Source organism: Siphateles boraxobius, unplaced genomic scaffold (genome assembly GCF_051911475.1).
Source record: "Siphateles boraxobius isolate OS27281-9 unplaced genomic scaffold, OSU_SipBor_1 204, whole genome shotgun sequence".
NCBI lineage: Eukaryota > Metazoa > Chordata > Actinopteri > Cypriniformes > Leuciscidae > Siphateles > Siphateles boraxobius.
In genome coordinates, this window is record NW_027508816.1 from 1,631,340 (window position 1) to 1,647,872 (window position 16,533).

A 16,533-nucleotide genomic window follows, 5' to 3' on the forward strand; every position below is an offset into this window, starting at 1 on the left:
AACTCTTCAAAACAGAAGAACATTGAATTTCATTGTTGATTTAGTTAGTTTACATTCTACCGTGATGTAGAAGTATTTTACAGTGATCCTTCAGTATATCGTGAGTCTTAAGTCTCTTTTATACCTTATATATGAAAATCATGTAATGTATTAACAATAACATAGGTCTACAACGAGTCCTTAAAGCCGATCATAGATGATTGATTAGCAGGGATTAAAGTGAAAAAAATTCTTCTGACTGAAATTTTTTTCAGGCTAAATCATATTCCTTTTTTTAAATAGTCGAGACCAAAAGCGTTTTAAGGGGAGATGTTTTAAACCGCTTTAATATTGCCAGTTTGCGTATTTTAAAAGCTATTTTAATCTATGAAAAAAAAAAAAACTTAGCTTGGCAAATAATCAACCATCTACATAACTTTTCAGTGCATGTTTTTATTTATCTTATAAGACCAAACAATGCTAAACTATATTAATATTGTCTTCGTTTCCTGTTTACAAATCTTGGCTTTGGGGTCCATATGACCCCAACAATTGATAGAGTAATTGTACAAAAAATATACATTTTTAATCATACATATAATATATAATTTTTTTTGTTTACTTCTCATCTATTCATTAATGCTGTGTTTTGGGGGATATGAAGTACTTTTTTACCTATTTACTGCAGAATTCCTCCACTACACCATTAGCATACGTATGAAATATTAATTTTTTATTAAAAAAACGCATTAATGATGATCAAATTTAAATAGGAATTGTTTCTGAATATTGATATAGGTGTTAGATGCATAATTCTGCCATCTGCTGGTTAGCTGTTTTTTGTAGATAATATATTTTTAGCCTGGAATTGTAATTACCATATGCATCCAGCAGAGGCCCCATAGAGATCCATTCATTTTTCTGGATGTGACTTCCTGTTCTTATAACAGCTTTTGTTATGCATATATATATTTAAACGTTTAAAATACATTAAATCAGTATTTTGTCAAAGTTTAGGATTATTTTTGTTGTTGTTTGAGGTCTTTTGAAGTATCTTGTTATTGCAATAGTGCTATATAAATGTGCAGTAATGTCAAATAAATTTGCAATAATGCCACATAAGTTACCACTAAAAGAAAATACTTGATTGCAATTACAAATTTCAATAATCAAAATGTACAAAATTATTAACTTTAGAATAAAAAATTAATTTTTAGAAAGTAAATAAAAACAAAAAACAAACAGCTATAGGCAGATATGAACAGGAGTGAAGAGTAAATACACCTGTGTGTCTGTGTGTGTTTGTGTGTGCGCACGTGCATGTGTGTGTGTGTGTGTGCAATCATGCTCATTCCACATTTGTGTGTGAAAGTTTTAGATTTATGCAGAAATTATCGATTTTATGTCCCAATTTCTATAAAAATGCTCTCTATTGCAGTCACACCTCTCTCTATCTGTGTGTGTATTTGTGTCTGTGTGTGTGTGGGCGCACATGTGTGTGTGATAATGTTCATTCCACATTGTATTAGTGATCTAGTAACAGGCCTTCATTTATGTGTGAGAATTTTCAGATTTATGCAGGAATTATTGATTTTATTTGCCAATTTCAATAAAAATGCTTTCTATTGGAGTCACACCTGTGTGTGTGTGTTTGTGTGCGCGTGCACGTGTGTGTGTGCAAGTGATCATGTTCGTTCCACATTGCATTTGTGCTCTAGTACCAGAACTTCATTGCGGTATGGAAAGTTTAAGATTTATTCTGGATTTAATAATTTTTTTGACAAATGAAAAAAAAAAAAAACTTTTTTTTTTCGATTTTCCCATTCATTTCAATGTGGGGTCATATTGACCCCAAAGACCAGAAGTGTACTTTTTTTTTACATGCCTATAGAACAACCGAATCAAGCCCAGTTTTTTTGTGTGTGTATAGATAGATAATGTAGGAAAATTAACAAAATCTTATTCCACTGAGATGAAGGGAACCATTTTTTTTTAATAAGGAAAAGTCGATTGGGGTCATATAGACCCCAGTACCAAATTCAGGGTTAATATATAGTTTGTTCCATTGCAAATCGTTTTGGCTGAGGGCAAAGTGAAGTTTCATAACTTTATATATTTAGGCTATTTAACTTTAACTTTGTAGCCTATTAGAGAGCTGACTAATGTTTGACTGAATTGTTTGCTTTATTTCTCATTGTAGCTTATTATAGCCTAAACTGACATTTAACAAAAAGAGACAGGGTTGTGTAATGTAATATATTCTAAAATATATAAAATATTCTTTATATATATTTTACTATGCATTCTCTTCACTGTATGTGTACATGCATAATAAAATAAAATGATACAACCCTGTCTCTGTTTGTTAAATGTCAGTTTTAATCATCAATAATGTTTCATATTTTTATATTTCGTGTTGTTATAAATATATGCAGTGAAGATAATGTGCGTTGCCTGAACCACATTTGTGTGGCCATTAATATGTTTATGATAATATGTCCATTTATACATGAAAAGAGGCAGAGTTGTATTTTATACCATATTTCATTTTATTGTTGCCTAAAATATATCGGAGTAGCCAGAGCGAGCTGAGTGACGCGATCAAGAACGCCGCGGTTCCGTTTGCAGAACAACGGGACTCGCGCCCTCGGGAGTTCATTCTCCCGAGTCGAACTTGGCAAGTCCGAACTACCAAGGACGCAAGTCCGACGTTTGCGTATTGGTATTGAGAAACGGCCAATATTGACCCGCGTTCTGTTTTCTATCATGCGTCGTGCACGTTTAATCGCGATGACTTAATATGCACGCAAACGCACCAGGGTTCGATAGAATCAAGTTGAGTGTGAAACCCACCAGACCAACGCTGCGTGGGGCGCCGGGAACAATCGGGCTCGGACCGCAGCAAACGTACTGTAGCCTTACATGCACTTCTCCAAAACTAAGACTAGGCTTGTTTGAGATCCGCCTTGCCTCTCGCAGTCAGGTCTGCGAGATCAATGATGGATATCGCGGGATTCACGCTCGTGCACAGTGTTGCTAATAAACTGGATGTAATTTAAGTTCTGTGGCTTTTATATGAAAATAAATATAATGAACAAGACACCCAAAGTACTTGTTATTTAATTCCATTCCAAATAAATGTTTATCAATAATTTTTTCTTTAATGCAGACATAGGCTATGTGTTTTTATATATATATATAATAAAATGACATTGCCTAACCCATAGAGATAGCACTGTCCGAGAGTTTGGGAATATTCACACATAACATATACATAAAACATGATATCCGAGTTTTAAAATCAAACATTTTAAAAGAGAACAATACATCACGGTTGTTTAAACCAATCAACATGTGTGTCACCAATCACAAGCTGTGTCGTCAGCAAGTCGTTTCCCATCATGCTTTTGATCAGCGCAGTCGGTGGAGAGCAACTGCGCGCGACTGCAGAATCCGACACGTGCGTCTTGCGCTCGCGAGAGTTTTTTGACACACGACAGCATGACATCAGCGCAAGGCGGACCGCACTCGGACACATTTCTAACCGGCATGCATTACGCGCTGATAACCGGTGATCCGTTCTGCGCAGATTTTGCTCATCTCAAACAAGCCTATTAATTGAGAGAACACGGACCAGTGTTTCCGTGAGCAGGAATTGAAAACCCGGAGTGGACCATGAGCGAAGTGATTACAGAATGCTTAAGCCTGTTTTATGCTTCTGCGTCGAATCGACGGCGTACCCCCGCAGACCCCTCTGCGTCACCGCGGACCCCTCCGCCGTAGCTCGACGTGCACCTCCAAAAAAATTTAACTACGCGTCGAGGCGACGCAGACCACAAGGGCTGTGATTGGTCAGATGCACCGTGATGCAACTCAACCAGACGCAGAACCATAAAAGGGCCACGACGCCGTAGGAGTGACGGCGTAGCTACGCGGTGGAGTTGACGCAGAAGCATAATGAGGTCTTTAGAGTGGAGAGAGGAACGTGCTTTCACTCCAATCCAGGCTTTATCACATCCCCCTCAGCAGGGTGAATACACCTGGTTCCTTAATTTAAGGAAAATTAACATTTATCACACTATTTGAGAAATGAAAGCCTATTTACGGCCTTAAAATTATGAAAAGTGAATTTAAAACATTAAGGACAGACGGGAACCCTGCAATTAACGGAAATCTGTCGTAGCGACGGAGAACTTTAATCCCTGTGATTAGTCAGGTCTGTGCATGGAGGAAATAAAAGGGGCACAAAGTTGACTAAAGCACAAGAAAGCTTTGCATTCAAAAGTGAACATACTTTTATATGAACGCTTGTTAGACCTTCATCTATCACTGTTTTACATGTTCGTAGAGTTAGTTTCTGAGTAAATATATAGGCTGTAATCTGTGTATTAAACAGCTTTTTTAATAATGGCGGGTGCTGTTGTTTCGCATGCGTTCGGCCAATCAGCGACACTAACGTCACTGTAGTTCCTATAGCGCTGGACTAGACGACTCTGAAGGAGGAGTAAATTAGTTACTACAAAAGAGTTCCTACAACTAAGATCGTTCCTAGTTCCTGCGGTGTGAACACGCCGACATCCGGCATGTGGTGTGTGAATAGCGTGAGAAGAGTGTGTGTGTGTGAGTAGAGTGTGTGTGTGTGAGTAGAGTGTTTGTGTGAGTAGAGTGTGTGTGTGTGAGTAGAGTGTGTGTGTGTGAGTAGAGTGTGTGTGTGTGAGTAGAGTGTGTGTGTGTGAGTAGAGTGTGTGTGTGTGAGTAGAGTGTGTGTGTGTGAGTAGTGTGTGTGTGTGTGAGTAGTGTGTGTGTGTGTGAGTAGAGTGTGTAAGTAGAGCGTGTAAGTAGAGCGTGACTAGAGTGTGTGAGTAGTGTGAGGAATGTGTGAGGAGTATGTGTAGAGTGTGTGAGTAATGTGTGAGTAATGTGTGAGTAATGTGTGAGTAGTGTGTGTGAGTAGTGTGTGTGAGTAGTGTGTGAGTAGAGCGTGTGTAGAGCGTGTGTGAGTAGTGTGTGAGTAAAGTGTGAGTAGAGTGTGAGGAATGTGTGAGGAATGTGTGAGGAGTGTGAGTAGAGTGTGTGAGTAGTGTGTGTGAGTAGTGTGTGTGAGTAGTGTGTGTGAGTAGTGTGTGTGAGTAGTGTGTGTGAGTAGTGTGTGGGTGAGGAGTGTGTGGGTGAGGAGTGTGGGTGAGGAGTGTGTGTGAGTAGTGTGTGTGAGTAGTGTGTGTGAGTAGTGTGTGTGAGTAGTGTGTGTGAGTAGTGTGTGTGAGTAGTGTGTGAGTAGAGCGTGTGTAGAGTGTGAGTAGAGCGTGTGTGAGTAGTGTGTGTGAGTAGTGTGTGAGTAAAGTGTGACTAGAGTGTGTGAGTAGAGTGTGAGGAATGTGTGAGGAATGTGTGAGTAGAGTGTGTGAGTAGAGCGTGTGAGTAGAGCGTGTGAGTAGAGCGTGTGAGTAGAGCGTGTGAGTAGAGCGTGTGAGTAGAGCGTGTGAGGAGTATGAGTAGAGTGTGTGAGTAGAGTGTGTGAGTAGAGTGTGTGAGTAGAGTGTGTGAGTAGAGTGTGTGAGTAGAGTGTGTGAGTAGAGTGTGAGGAGTATGTGTAGAGCGTGAGTAGAGTGTGAGTAGAGCGTGTGAGTAGAGCGTGTGAGTAGAGCGTGTGAGTAGAGAGTGTGAGTAGAGTGTGAGTAGGGTGTGTGAGTAGAGTGTGTGAGTAGAGTGTGTGAGTAGAGTGTGTGAGTAGAGCGTATGAGTAGAGTGTGAGGAGTATGTGTAGAGCGTGTGAGTAGAGCGTGTGAGTAGAGCGTGCGAGTAGAGCGTGAGGAATGTGTGTGTAGAGTGTGTGTGTAGTGTGAGCACCTTCTTGCCCTTGAGGAAGGTCATTCTCCGGATGTGTTCGTCGATCTCTTCTCCGAGCTGCTCCTTCAGGCCTCGCCAGGCGAAGCCGATGTTGTGCATCTCCTGAGAGCAGCTCAGTGTCATGGTGGCGAAGCCCTGAGAACACCAGACCGATAACCATTCAGACAGACCACACAGATTCCCATCACTCTTTCGCACACTCGCCCAGTCGCGCACAAACTCGCCCACTCTCTCGCACACTCGCCCACACTCTCTCGCAAACACTCGCCCACTCTCTCGCACACTCGCCCACACTCTCGCACACTCGCCCAGTCGCGCACAAACTCGCCCACTCTCTCGCACACTCGCCCACACTCTCACCCTCTCTGGCAAACACTCGCCCACTCTCTCGCAAACACTCGCCCACTCTCTCGCACACTCGCCCACACTCTCGCCCTCTCTTGCAAACACTCGCCCACACTCTCGCAAACCCTCGCCCACACTCTCGCAAACCCTCGCCCACACTCTCGCAAACACTCGCCCACACTCTCGCCCTCTTTCGCAAATACTCGCCCACACTCTCGCAAACTCGCCCACTCTCTCGCAAACACTCGCCCACTCTCTCGCAAACACTTGCCCTCTCTCGCAAATACTCGCCCACACTCTCGCAAACACTCGCCCACACTCTCGCAAACCCTTGCCTACACTCTCGCCCACACTCTCGCCCACACTCTCGCAAACCCTCGCCCACACTCTCGCAAACCCTCGCCCACACTCTCGCCCTCTCGCAAACCCTCGCCCACACTCTCGCAAACCCTCGCCCACACTCTCGCAAACCCTCGTCCACACTCTCGCAAACCCTCGCCCACACTCTCGCAAACCCTAGCCCACACTCTCGCCCTCTCGCAAACCCTCGCCCACACTCTCTCAAACCCTCGCCCACCCTCTCTCGCAAACCCTCGCCCACCCTCTCTCGCAAACCCTCGCCCACACTCTCTCGCAAACCCTCGCCCACACTCTCGCCCTCTCGCAAACCCTCGCCCACACTCTCGCAAACCCTCGCCCACACTCTCGCAAACCCTCGTCCACACTCTCGCAAACCCTCGCCCACACTCTCGCAAACCCTCGCCCACACTCTCGCCCTCTCGCAAACCCTCGCCCACCCTCTCTCAAACCCTCGCCCACCCTCTCTCGCAAACCCTCGCCCACACTCTCTCGCAAACCCTCGCCCACACTCTCTCGCAAACCCTCGCCCACACTCTCTCGCAAACCCTCGCCCACACTCTCTCGCAAACCCTCGCCCACACTCTCTCGCAAACGCTCGCCCACACTCTCTCGCAAACCCTCGCCCACACTCTCTCGCAAACCCTCGCCCACACTCTCACAAACCCTCGCCCACACTCTCTCGCAAACCCTCGCCCACACTCTCTCGCAAACCCTCGCCCACACTCTCTCGCAAACCCTCGCCCACACTCTCTCGCAAACCCTCGCCCACACTCTCGCAAACACTCGCCCACACTCTCGCAAACCCTCGCCCACTCTCTCGCAAACCCTCGCCCACACTCTCGCAAACACTCGCCCACACTCTCGCAAACCCTCGCCCACACTCTCTCGCAAACCCTCGCCCACACTCTCGCAAACCCTCGCACACCCTCGCCCACTCTCTCGCAAACACTCGCCCACACTCTCTCGCCCACACTCTCGCAAACCCTCGCCCACACTCTCGCAAACCCTCGCCCACACTCTCGCAAACACTCGCCCACACTCTCGCAAACCCTCGCCCACACTCTCTCGCAAACCCTCGCCCACACTCTCGCAAACCCTCGCACACCCTCGCCCAGACTCTCGCAAACCCTCGCCCACTCTCTCGCAAACACTCGCCCACACTCTCTCGCCCACACTCTCGCAAACCCTCGCCCACACTCTCGCACACCCTCGCCCACACTCTCTCGCAAACCCTCGCCCACACTCTCGCAAACCCTCGCACACCCTCGCCCAGACTCTCGCAAACCCTCGCCCACTCTCTCGCAAACACTCGCCCACACTCTCTCGCCCACACTCTCGCAAACCCTCGCCCACACTCTCGCAAACCCTCGCCCACACTCTCGCCCTCTCGCAAACCCTCGCCCACCCTCTCTCAAACCCTCGCCCACCCTCTCTCGCAAACCCTCGCCCACACTCTCTCGCAAACCCTCGCCCACACTCTCTCGCAAACCCTCGCCCACACTCTCTCGCAAACCCTCGCCCACACTCTCTCGCAAACCCTCGCCCACACTCTCTCGCAAACCCTCGCCCACACTCTCTCGCAAACCCTCGCCCACACTCTCTCGCAAACCCTCGCCCACACTCTCTCGCAAACGCTCGCCCACACTCTCTCGCAAACCCTCGCCCACACTCTCTCGCAAACCCTCGCCCACACTCTCGCAAACCCTCGCCCACACTCTCTCGCAAACCCTCGCCCACACTCTCTCGCAAACCCTCGCCCACACTTTCTCGCAAACCCTCGCCCACACTCTCTCGCAAACCCTCGCCCACACTCTCGCAAACACTCGCCCACACTCTCGCAAACCCTCGCCCACTCTCTCGCAAACCCTCGCCCACACTCTCGCAAACACTCGCCCACACTCTCGCAAACCCTCGCCCACACTCTCTCGCAAACCCTCGCCCACACTCTCGCACACCCTCGCCCACTCTCTCGCAAACACTCGCCCACACTCTCTCGCCCACACTCTCGCAAACCCTCGCCCACACTCTCTCGCAAACCCTCGCCCACACTTTCTCGCAAACCCTCGCCCACACTCTCTCGCAAACCCTCGCCCACACTCTCGCAAACACTCGCCCACACTCTCGCCCTCTCGCAAACCCTCGCCCTCTCTCGCCCTCACTCGCAAACCCTCGCCCACACTCTCGCCCTCTCGCAAACCCTCGCCCGCAATCTCGCAAACCCTCGCCCACACTCTCGCAAACCCTCGCCCACACTCTCGCAAACCCTCGCCCACCCTCTCGCAAACCCTCGCCCACCCTCTCGCCCTCTCTCAAACCCTCGCCCACACTCTCTCAAACCCTCGCCCACACTCTCTCAAACCCTCGCCCACACTCTCTCAAACCCTCGCCCACACTCTCGCAAACCCTCGCCCACACTCTCGCAAACCCTCGCCCACACTCTCGCAAACCCTCGCCCACACTCTCGCAAACCCTCGCCCACACTCTCGCAAACCCTCGCCCACACCCTCGCAAACCCTCGCCCACACCCTCGCAAACCCTCGCCCACACTCTCGCAAACCCTCGCCCACACCCTCGCCCACACTCTCGCAAACCCTCGCCCACACTCTCGCCCACCCTCTCGCAAACCCTCGCCCACACTCTCGCAAACACTCGCCCACACTCTCGCAAACCCTCGCCCACACTCTCGCAAACCCTCGCCCACACTCTCGCAAACACTCGCCCACACTCTCGCAAACACTCGCCCACACTCTCGCAAACACTCGCCCAGACTCTCGCAAACACTCGCCCACACTCTCGCAAACACACACGCACGCGCACACACGCACGCGCACACACTCGCGTACAGCTCTCTCACGCGCTCCCAGTGTGTGATAGTGATATAGTGTGTGATGTTGTGATATAGTTTGCGATATAGTGTGTGATATAGTATGTGTTGTTGTAATATAGTGTGTGATAGTGCTATAGTGTGTGTGACGTACAGCATCGGAGCTGATGAGTGATCTCTGCTCAAGACTCGTGGCTCCTGAGATGTGAGCTAGCGCGGCTGCTAGCGCCTCCACCGCTCCGCGCGTCGCGATTAGCTCATGAGCCGCCGCGCGAAAATACTCCACCGCAGACGCCGGAACCGAGTCCAGGAACCTAAGAGATAAACACACACACACACACCAGCGTACATGAGGAGGCCCATCCGAGCATATGTTTAACACTCACATTTATGTGAGTGATGAGAGCAAAATAAAGTAAACTGACATATTATACCCACAAATTCTTCATACAGTGACTACCAGTAAAAGTTAAAAAAATTGGGACCCAAAGTGATTCCAACACTTTGAGCTGATCATGTTTTGCTGAAGTGTTTTTTCTTTAATTGCTAATGCACCTTTTTACACCACAGACTGAACAACATGAAGCATTGCTTGGTAACTGGTTGAGCTAAACTGGTATTATCTAATTGTGTAGTTAAATTTAACAGCTGACAGATATTCAACATAATTCATGTGTGAGACAGTCTAACAGAAGGATGGACAGAACCAGTCAAATATCAACTGAGTTCATAACTCGGAGTTCTGGTCATATTTTATTACCATTTTCTAAACTATAGTGAATAAACTGTGATAATGTGAGAAATGTTGAAGCTGTTAGATTTTGGTTTGACTATTTCGTAGCATTTAACATGATATATTTTTGGTTTAGCATAAGCATTGCCTCTGTTTAAAGCAAGTGTCAGAACATCGAAGACTAAAGTGCAACATATTTCTGAATACATCATATTAGTTTAGTCTCTGACCTGACGGCGTCTTTACTGGAGGACTGGACGATGTCGTTGGCCGTCGGGACCCCGACCCGTTTAAAGGTGATTCCCTGAAGGAGGTGAACAAGAGTTACCGATTAAACAACCAGAATTTGTAAGACTGACACCATAATTAAGAGTCTTTGTCTATGTAATAATATTTAAATGACTAATTTGATCCAGAGTAACTGAAACTTTAGAGTAACTTTTTTACTTTTTTTATTGAGTTTACATCACACATTATATTAGAAGCAGTTAAAGAATTAACTCTCACCGCCTTCTGCTCCACATACAGCAGCTGGTTCTCCTCCTTGCGCTGGTAGAAGCAGATACACACGCCGGTTCTCCCGGCTCTGCCAGTGCGGCCCGACCGGTGGATATACGACTCCACATCCTGCCAGTGCAGCCAAGATCACGCTCGTTACAACAGGACAGTTAAACACTAAACAGATCATTAATAACTACAGAGCAAAGAATACATCAACAGAGTCTACTGGCGGTGGCTGTTAACGGAAAAAAGTACAAACATGCACTAGAATACGAAAGAAAACAAACATTTAAAAGATCCACCGCAGCTTATAGCCCCGTTCTAGACGGCAACAACTATAAAAACAACAAAAACTATATACAATATTATTCTGTTTATTACAAATTTTGTTTTTATTTTGGTCATCTGACTCATTAAATGCTCAAGCTCTTTAAAGCATTGGATTCTGATTCTATTATTCATCAGCTGAAAAAAAAACATTCTTAAACATTCCAATGATATTTCTGTGTTCTTATTACTGTGCTGTGGACTGATTTAAAAATAAAATAAAAAAATAATATATATATTACACACGGGTCCTTCTCAAAAAATTAGCATATTGTGATAAAGTTCATTATTTTCCATAATGTAATGATAAAAATTAAACTTTCATATATTTTAGATTCATTGCACACCAACTGAAATATTTCAGGTCTTTTATTGTTTTAATACTGATGATTTTGGCATACAGCTCATGAAAACCCAAAATTCCTATCTCAAAAAATTAGCATATCATGAAAAGGGTCTCTAAACGAGCTATTAACCTAATCATCTGAATCAACTAATTAACTCTAAACACCTGCAAAAGATTCCTGAGGCTTTTAAAAACTCCCAGCCTGTTTCATTACTCAAAACCGCAATCATGGGTAAGACTGCCGACCTGACTGCTGTCCAGAAGGCCATCATTGACACCCTCAAGCAAGAGGGAAAGACACAGAAAGAAAACTCTGAACAAATAGGCTGTTCCCAGAGTGCTGTATCAAGGCACCTCAGTGGGAAGTCTGTGGGAAGGAAAAAGTGTGGCAAAAAACGCTGCACAACGAGAAGAGGTGACCGGACCCTGAGGAAGATTGTGGAGAAGGACCGATTCCAGACCTTGGGGGACCTGTGGAAGCAGTGGACTGAGTCTGGAGTAGAAACATCCAGAGCCACCATGCACAGGCGTGTGCAGGAAATGGGCTACAGGTGCCGCATTCCCCAGGTCAAGACACTTTTGAACCAGAAACAGCGGCAGAAGCGCCTGACCTGGGCTACAGAGAAGCAGCACTGGACTGTTGCTCAGAGGTCCAAAGTACTTTTTTCGGATGAAAGCTAATTTTGCATGTCATTCGGAAATCAAGGTGCCAGAGTCTGGAGGAAGACTGGGGAGAAGGAAATGCCAAAATGCCTGAAGTCCAGTGTCAAGTACCCACAGTCAGTGATGGTCTGGGGTGCCATGGCAGCTGCTGGTGTTGTTCCACTGTGTTTTATCAAGGGCAGGGTCAATGCAGCTAGCTATCAGGAGATTTTGGAGCACTTCATGCTTCCATCTGCTGAAAAGCTTTATGGAGATGAAGATTTCATTTTTCAGCACGACCTGGCACCTGCTCACAGTGCCAAAACCACTGGTAAATGGTTTACTGACCATGGTATTACTGTGCTCAATTGGCCTGCCAACTCTCCTGACCTGAACCCCATAGAGAATCTGTGGGATATTGTGAAGAGAAAGTTGAGAGACGCAAGACCCAACACTCTGGATGAGCTTAAGGCCGCTATCGAAGCATCCTGGGCCTCCATAACACCTCAGCAGTGCCACAGGCTGATTGCCTCCATGCCACGCCGCATTGAAGCAGTCATTTCTGCAAAAGGATTCCCGACCAAGTATTGAGTGCATAACTGAACATAATTATTTGAAGGTTGACTTTTTTTGTATTAAAAACACTTATTTTATTGGTCGGATGAAATATGCTAATTGTTTGAGATAGGAATTTTGGGTTTTCATGAGCTGTATGCCAAAATCATAAGTATTAAAACAATAAAAGACCTGAAATATTTCAGTTGGTGTGCAATGAATCTAAAATATATGAAAGTTTAATTTGTATCATTACATTATGGAAAATAATGGACTTTATCACAATATGCTAATTTTTTTAGAAGGACCTGTATATATATATATATATATATTGTTTATAGTATGATTGGGCCTTAAAGATATAAACAACTATTTATGCACTATAAGCTGAAGTGATATTGAAATGTAATTTGTGGAACAGAAGCGTGTGCGTACGTTGGGCGGCGAGCACTGGATGACCAGGTCCACCTCGGGGATGTCCAGGCCCCGCGCCGCCACATTGGTGGCGACCAGCACCTCGAACGTGCCGTTCCTGAAGCCCTTCAGAGTGATCTCCCGCTGCTTCTGGGCGATGTCCCCGTGCAGCGTCTGCGCACTCTGTAACACAAAACCCCGAGAGTCACACACCAGCGGATGTAGACGCACAGGTGTCAGGTGTGCTGTTACAAGTGCGTGTCAGACGTGTCACTGGTGTGTCATATGCGTGACGTTACAAGTGCGTCATTAAAGGTGTGTCACAGGTGGTTTACAGATTTGTCATTGGTGTATCACAGGCGTGTTACAGGAGTGTTATGTGTTATAGGTGTTTTATAGGTGTGTTATAGGTGTGTAACAGATGTGTCACAGGTTTGTCAGACGTGCTATAGGTGTTACAGGTGTGTTACAGGCGTGTTACAGGTGTATCACCGTTGTGTTAGTGTTATAGGCGTGTTACAGGTGTATCACCGGTGTGTTAGAGTGTTATAGGCGTGTTACAGGTGTATCACCAGTGTGTTAGAGTGTTACAGGTGTGTTACAGGTGTATCACCAGTGTGTTAGAGTGTTATAGGCGTGTTACAGGTGTATCACCGTTGTGTTAGAGTGTTATAGGCGTGTTACAGGTGTATCACCGGTGTGTTAGAGTGTTATAGGTGTATCACCAGTGTGTTAGAGTGTTATAGGCGTGTTACAGGTGTATCACCGTTGTGTTAGAGTGTTATAGGTGTGTTAGAGTGTTACAGGCGTGTTACAGGTGTATCACCGGTGTGTTAGAGTGTTACAGGCGTGTTACAGGTGTATCACCGGTGTGTTAGAGTGTTATAGGCGTGTTACAGGTGTATCAGCGGTGTGTTAGAGTGTTATAGGCGTGTTACAGGTGTATCACCGGTGTGTTAGAGTGTTACAGGCGTGTTACAGGTGTATCACCGGTGTGTTAGAGTGTTACAGGCGTGTTACAGGTGTATCACCGGTGTGTTAGAGTGTTACAGGCGTGTTACAGGTGTATCACCGGTGTGTTAGAGTGTTATAGGCGTGTTACAGGTGTATCACCAGTGTGTTAGAGTGTTATAGGCGTGTTACAGATGTATCACCGGTGTGTTAGAGTGTTACAGGCGTGTTACAGGTGTATCACCGGTGTGTTAGAGTGTTACAGGCGTGTTACAGGTGTATCACCGGTGTGTTAGAGTGTTACAGGCGTGTTACAGGTGTATCACCGGTGTGTTAGAGTGTTATAGGTGTGTTACAGGTGTATCACCGGTGTGTTAGAGTGTTATAGGCGTGTTACAGATGTATCACCGGTGTGTTAGAGTGTTACAGGCGTGTTACAGGTGTATCACCGGTGTGTTAGAGTGTTACAGGCGTGTTACAGGTGTATCACCGGTGTGTTAGAGTGTTACAGGCGTGTTACAGGTGTATCACCGGTGTGTTAGAGTGTTACAGGCGTGTTACAGGTGTATCACCGGTGTGTTAGAGTGTTACAGGCGTGTTACAGGTGTATCACCGGTGTGTTAGAGTGTTACAGGCGTGTTACAGGTGTATCACCGGTGTGTTAGAGTGTTATAGGCGTGTTACAGGTGTATCACCGGTGTGTTAGAGTGTTACAGGCGTGTTACAGGTGTATCACCGGTGTGTTAGAGTGTTATAGGCGTGTTACAGGTGTATCACCGGTGTGTTAGAGTGTTATAGGCGTGTTACAGGTGTATCACCAGTGTGTTAAGAGTGTTATAGGCGTGTTACAGGAGTGTTATAGGTGTGTTATAGGTGTGTAACAGATGTGTCACAGGTTTGTCAGACGTGCTATAGGTGTGTTACAAGCGTGTAACAGGTGTATGACAGGCGTGTAACAGCCGTGTTACAGGTGTATCACAGGCGTCACAGGTGTATCATAGGCGTGTTACAGGTGTATCACAGGCGTGTAGCAGGAGTGTTATAGGTGTGTAACAGATGTGTCACAGGTTTGTCAGACGTGCTATAGGTGTGTCAGACGTGCTATAGGTGTGTTAGTGTTACAGGTGTATCACAGGCGTGTTACAGGTGTATCACAGGTGTGTTACAGGTGTATCAAAGGTGTGTTAGAGGGAGGGTTATAGGCGTGTTACAGGCGTATCACAGGCGTGTTACAGGTGTATCATAGGCGTGTTACAGGTGTATCACAGGCGTGTTACAGGTGTATCACAGGTGTGTTAGAGGAGTGTTACAGGCGTATCACAGGTGTATCACAGGCGTGTTACAGGTGTATCACAGGTGTATCACAGGTGCATCACAGGCGTATTACAGGCGTGTTACAGGTGTATCACAGGCGTGTTACAGGCGTATCACAGGTGTATCACAGGCGTGTTACAGGCGTATCACAGGCGTATCACAGGCGTATTACAGGCGTGTTACAGGTGTATCACAGGCGTTACAGGTGCATCACAGGCGTGTTACAGGTGTATCACAGGCGTGTTACAGGTGTATCACCGGTGTGTTACAGGAGTGTTATAGGTGTGTAACAGGTGTGTTACAGGCGTATCACAGGCGTGTTACAGGTGTATCACAGGCATATCACAGGTGTATCACAGGCGTGTTACAGGTGTATCACAGGCGTGTTACAAGTGTATCACAGGTGTGTTACAGGAGTGTTATAGGTGTTATAGGTGTGTTATAGGTGTGTAACAGGTGTGTCAGACGTGCTATAGGTGTGTTACAGGCGTATCACGGGCGTATCACGGGCATATCACGGGCGTATCACAGGCGTGTTACAGGTGTATCACAGGTGTGTTACAGGAGTGTTATAGGTGTTATAGGTGTGTTATAGGTGTGTAACAGGTGTGTCAGACGTGCTATAGGTGTGTTACAGGCGTATCACGGGCATATCACGGGCGTATCACAGGCGTGTTACAGGTGTATCACAGGCGTTATAGGTGTATCACAGGCGTTACAGGTGTGTTAGCGTTGCTGTAGACGCACCTGTTTGATGGACGTGCTCATGGAGAGCTCGGTGGCCTCCCTCTTGGTCTCACAGAAGACGATGGTTCGGCCGTGGCTGCCGCTGTACACCTGGACGACATCACCGATGACAGACGCCCTCTGAGACCAGTGACACGCGATCGCCAGGTGCTGCGCGACAGACAAGTGCTTTAAACAGCAGATATGGGAGACTTTTCTTTTAAAAACAAACCCCATTATGCCTTTTCAGATCTTTCCTTTTGTGTAGTGTGTAATAAAGCTGTTTGTGAATGTAAGACGATGTGGTCTGCAAAGTTTCAGAGATCAGAGTGCCGATAAATGGAGTAAAAGAATCGATTCTGAACTCCTGAAACGAGTCGTCCGTAATTCAGTCTAACTTCCTGGTGAACATGTGTATGTTTGTAACTAATTTGCATAATGCAAGCCTCTGGTATTGATTGGCTGATAGAGGTCACTTCATCGAAATATTACAAACGGAAACTTTTGTTAATTTCCAAACATTACTTTAAAACCAATGTCCTTCGAACACCTATAATTTACAAATAGGTGCATAAGACAAAGGTTGATTATATATATATATTTTTTTTAAATAAATTTTTATATACTGTATAAATAAATATATAGTGTATATAATATATAAAAAAAAAA

At 46.1% G+C, this 16,533-nt stretch overlaps 2 protein-coding genes across 3 annotated transcripts in view; one reads left to right on the forward strand and one right to left on the reverse strand.

Moving 5' to 3' along the window:
- The window catches only part of mpc1 (mitochondrial pyruvate carrier 1), a 320,247-nt gene that overhangs the window by 51,066 nt on the left and 252,648 nt on the right, over positions 1 to 16,533 (forward strand). The gene's annotated exons all lie outside the window — the stretch shown is intronic.
- ddx21 (DEAD (Asp-Glu-Ala-Asp) box helicase 21) overlaps positions 1 to 16,533 on the reverse strand; it is a 32,536-nt gene that overhangs the window by 2,897 nt on the left and 13,106 nt on the right. For both annotated transcript variants that reach the window (XM_077237592.1, XM_077237593.1), the window contains exons 9-14: positions 15,886 to 16,035; positions 12,895 to 13,056; positions 10,596 to 10,715; positions 10,319 to 10,392; positions 9,510 to 9,669; positions 5,827 to 5,961 (exon numbers count right to left, since the gene is read on the reverse strand). In XM_077237592.1, coding sequence (XP_077093707.1) covers positions 5,827 to 5,961; positions 9,510 to 9,669; positions 10,319 to 10,392; positions 10,596 to 10,715; positions 12,895 to 13,056; positions 15,886 to 16,035 — 801 coding nt within the window. The remainder of the gene's footprint in view (positions 1 to 5,826; positions 5,962 to 9,509; positions 9,670 to 10,318; positions 10,393 to 10,595; positions 10,716 to 12,894; positions 13,057 to 15,885; positions 16,036 to 16,533) is intronic.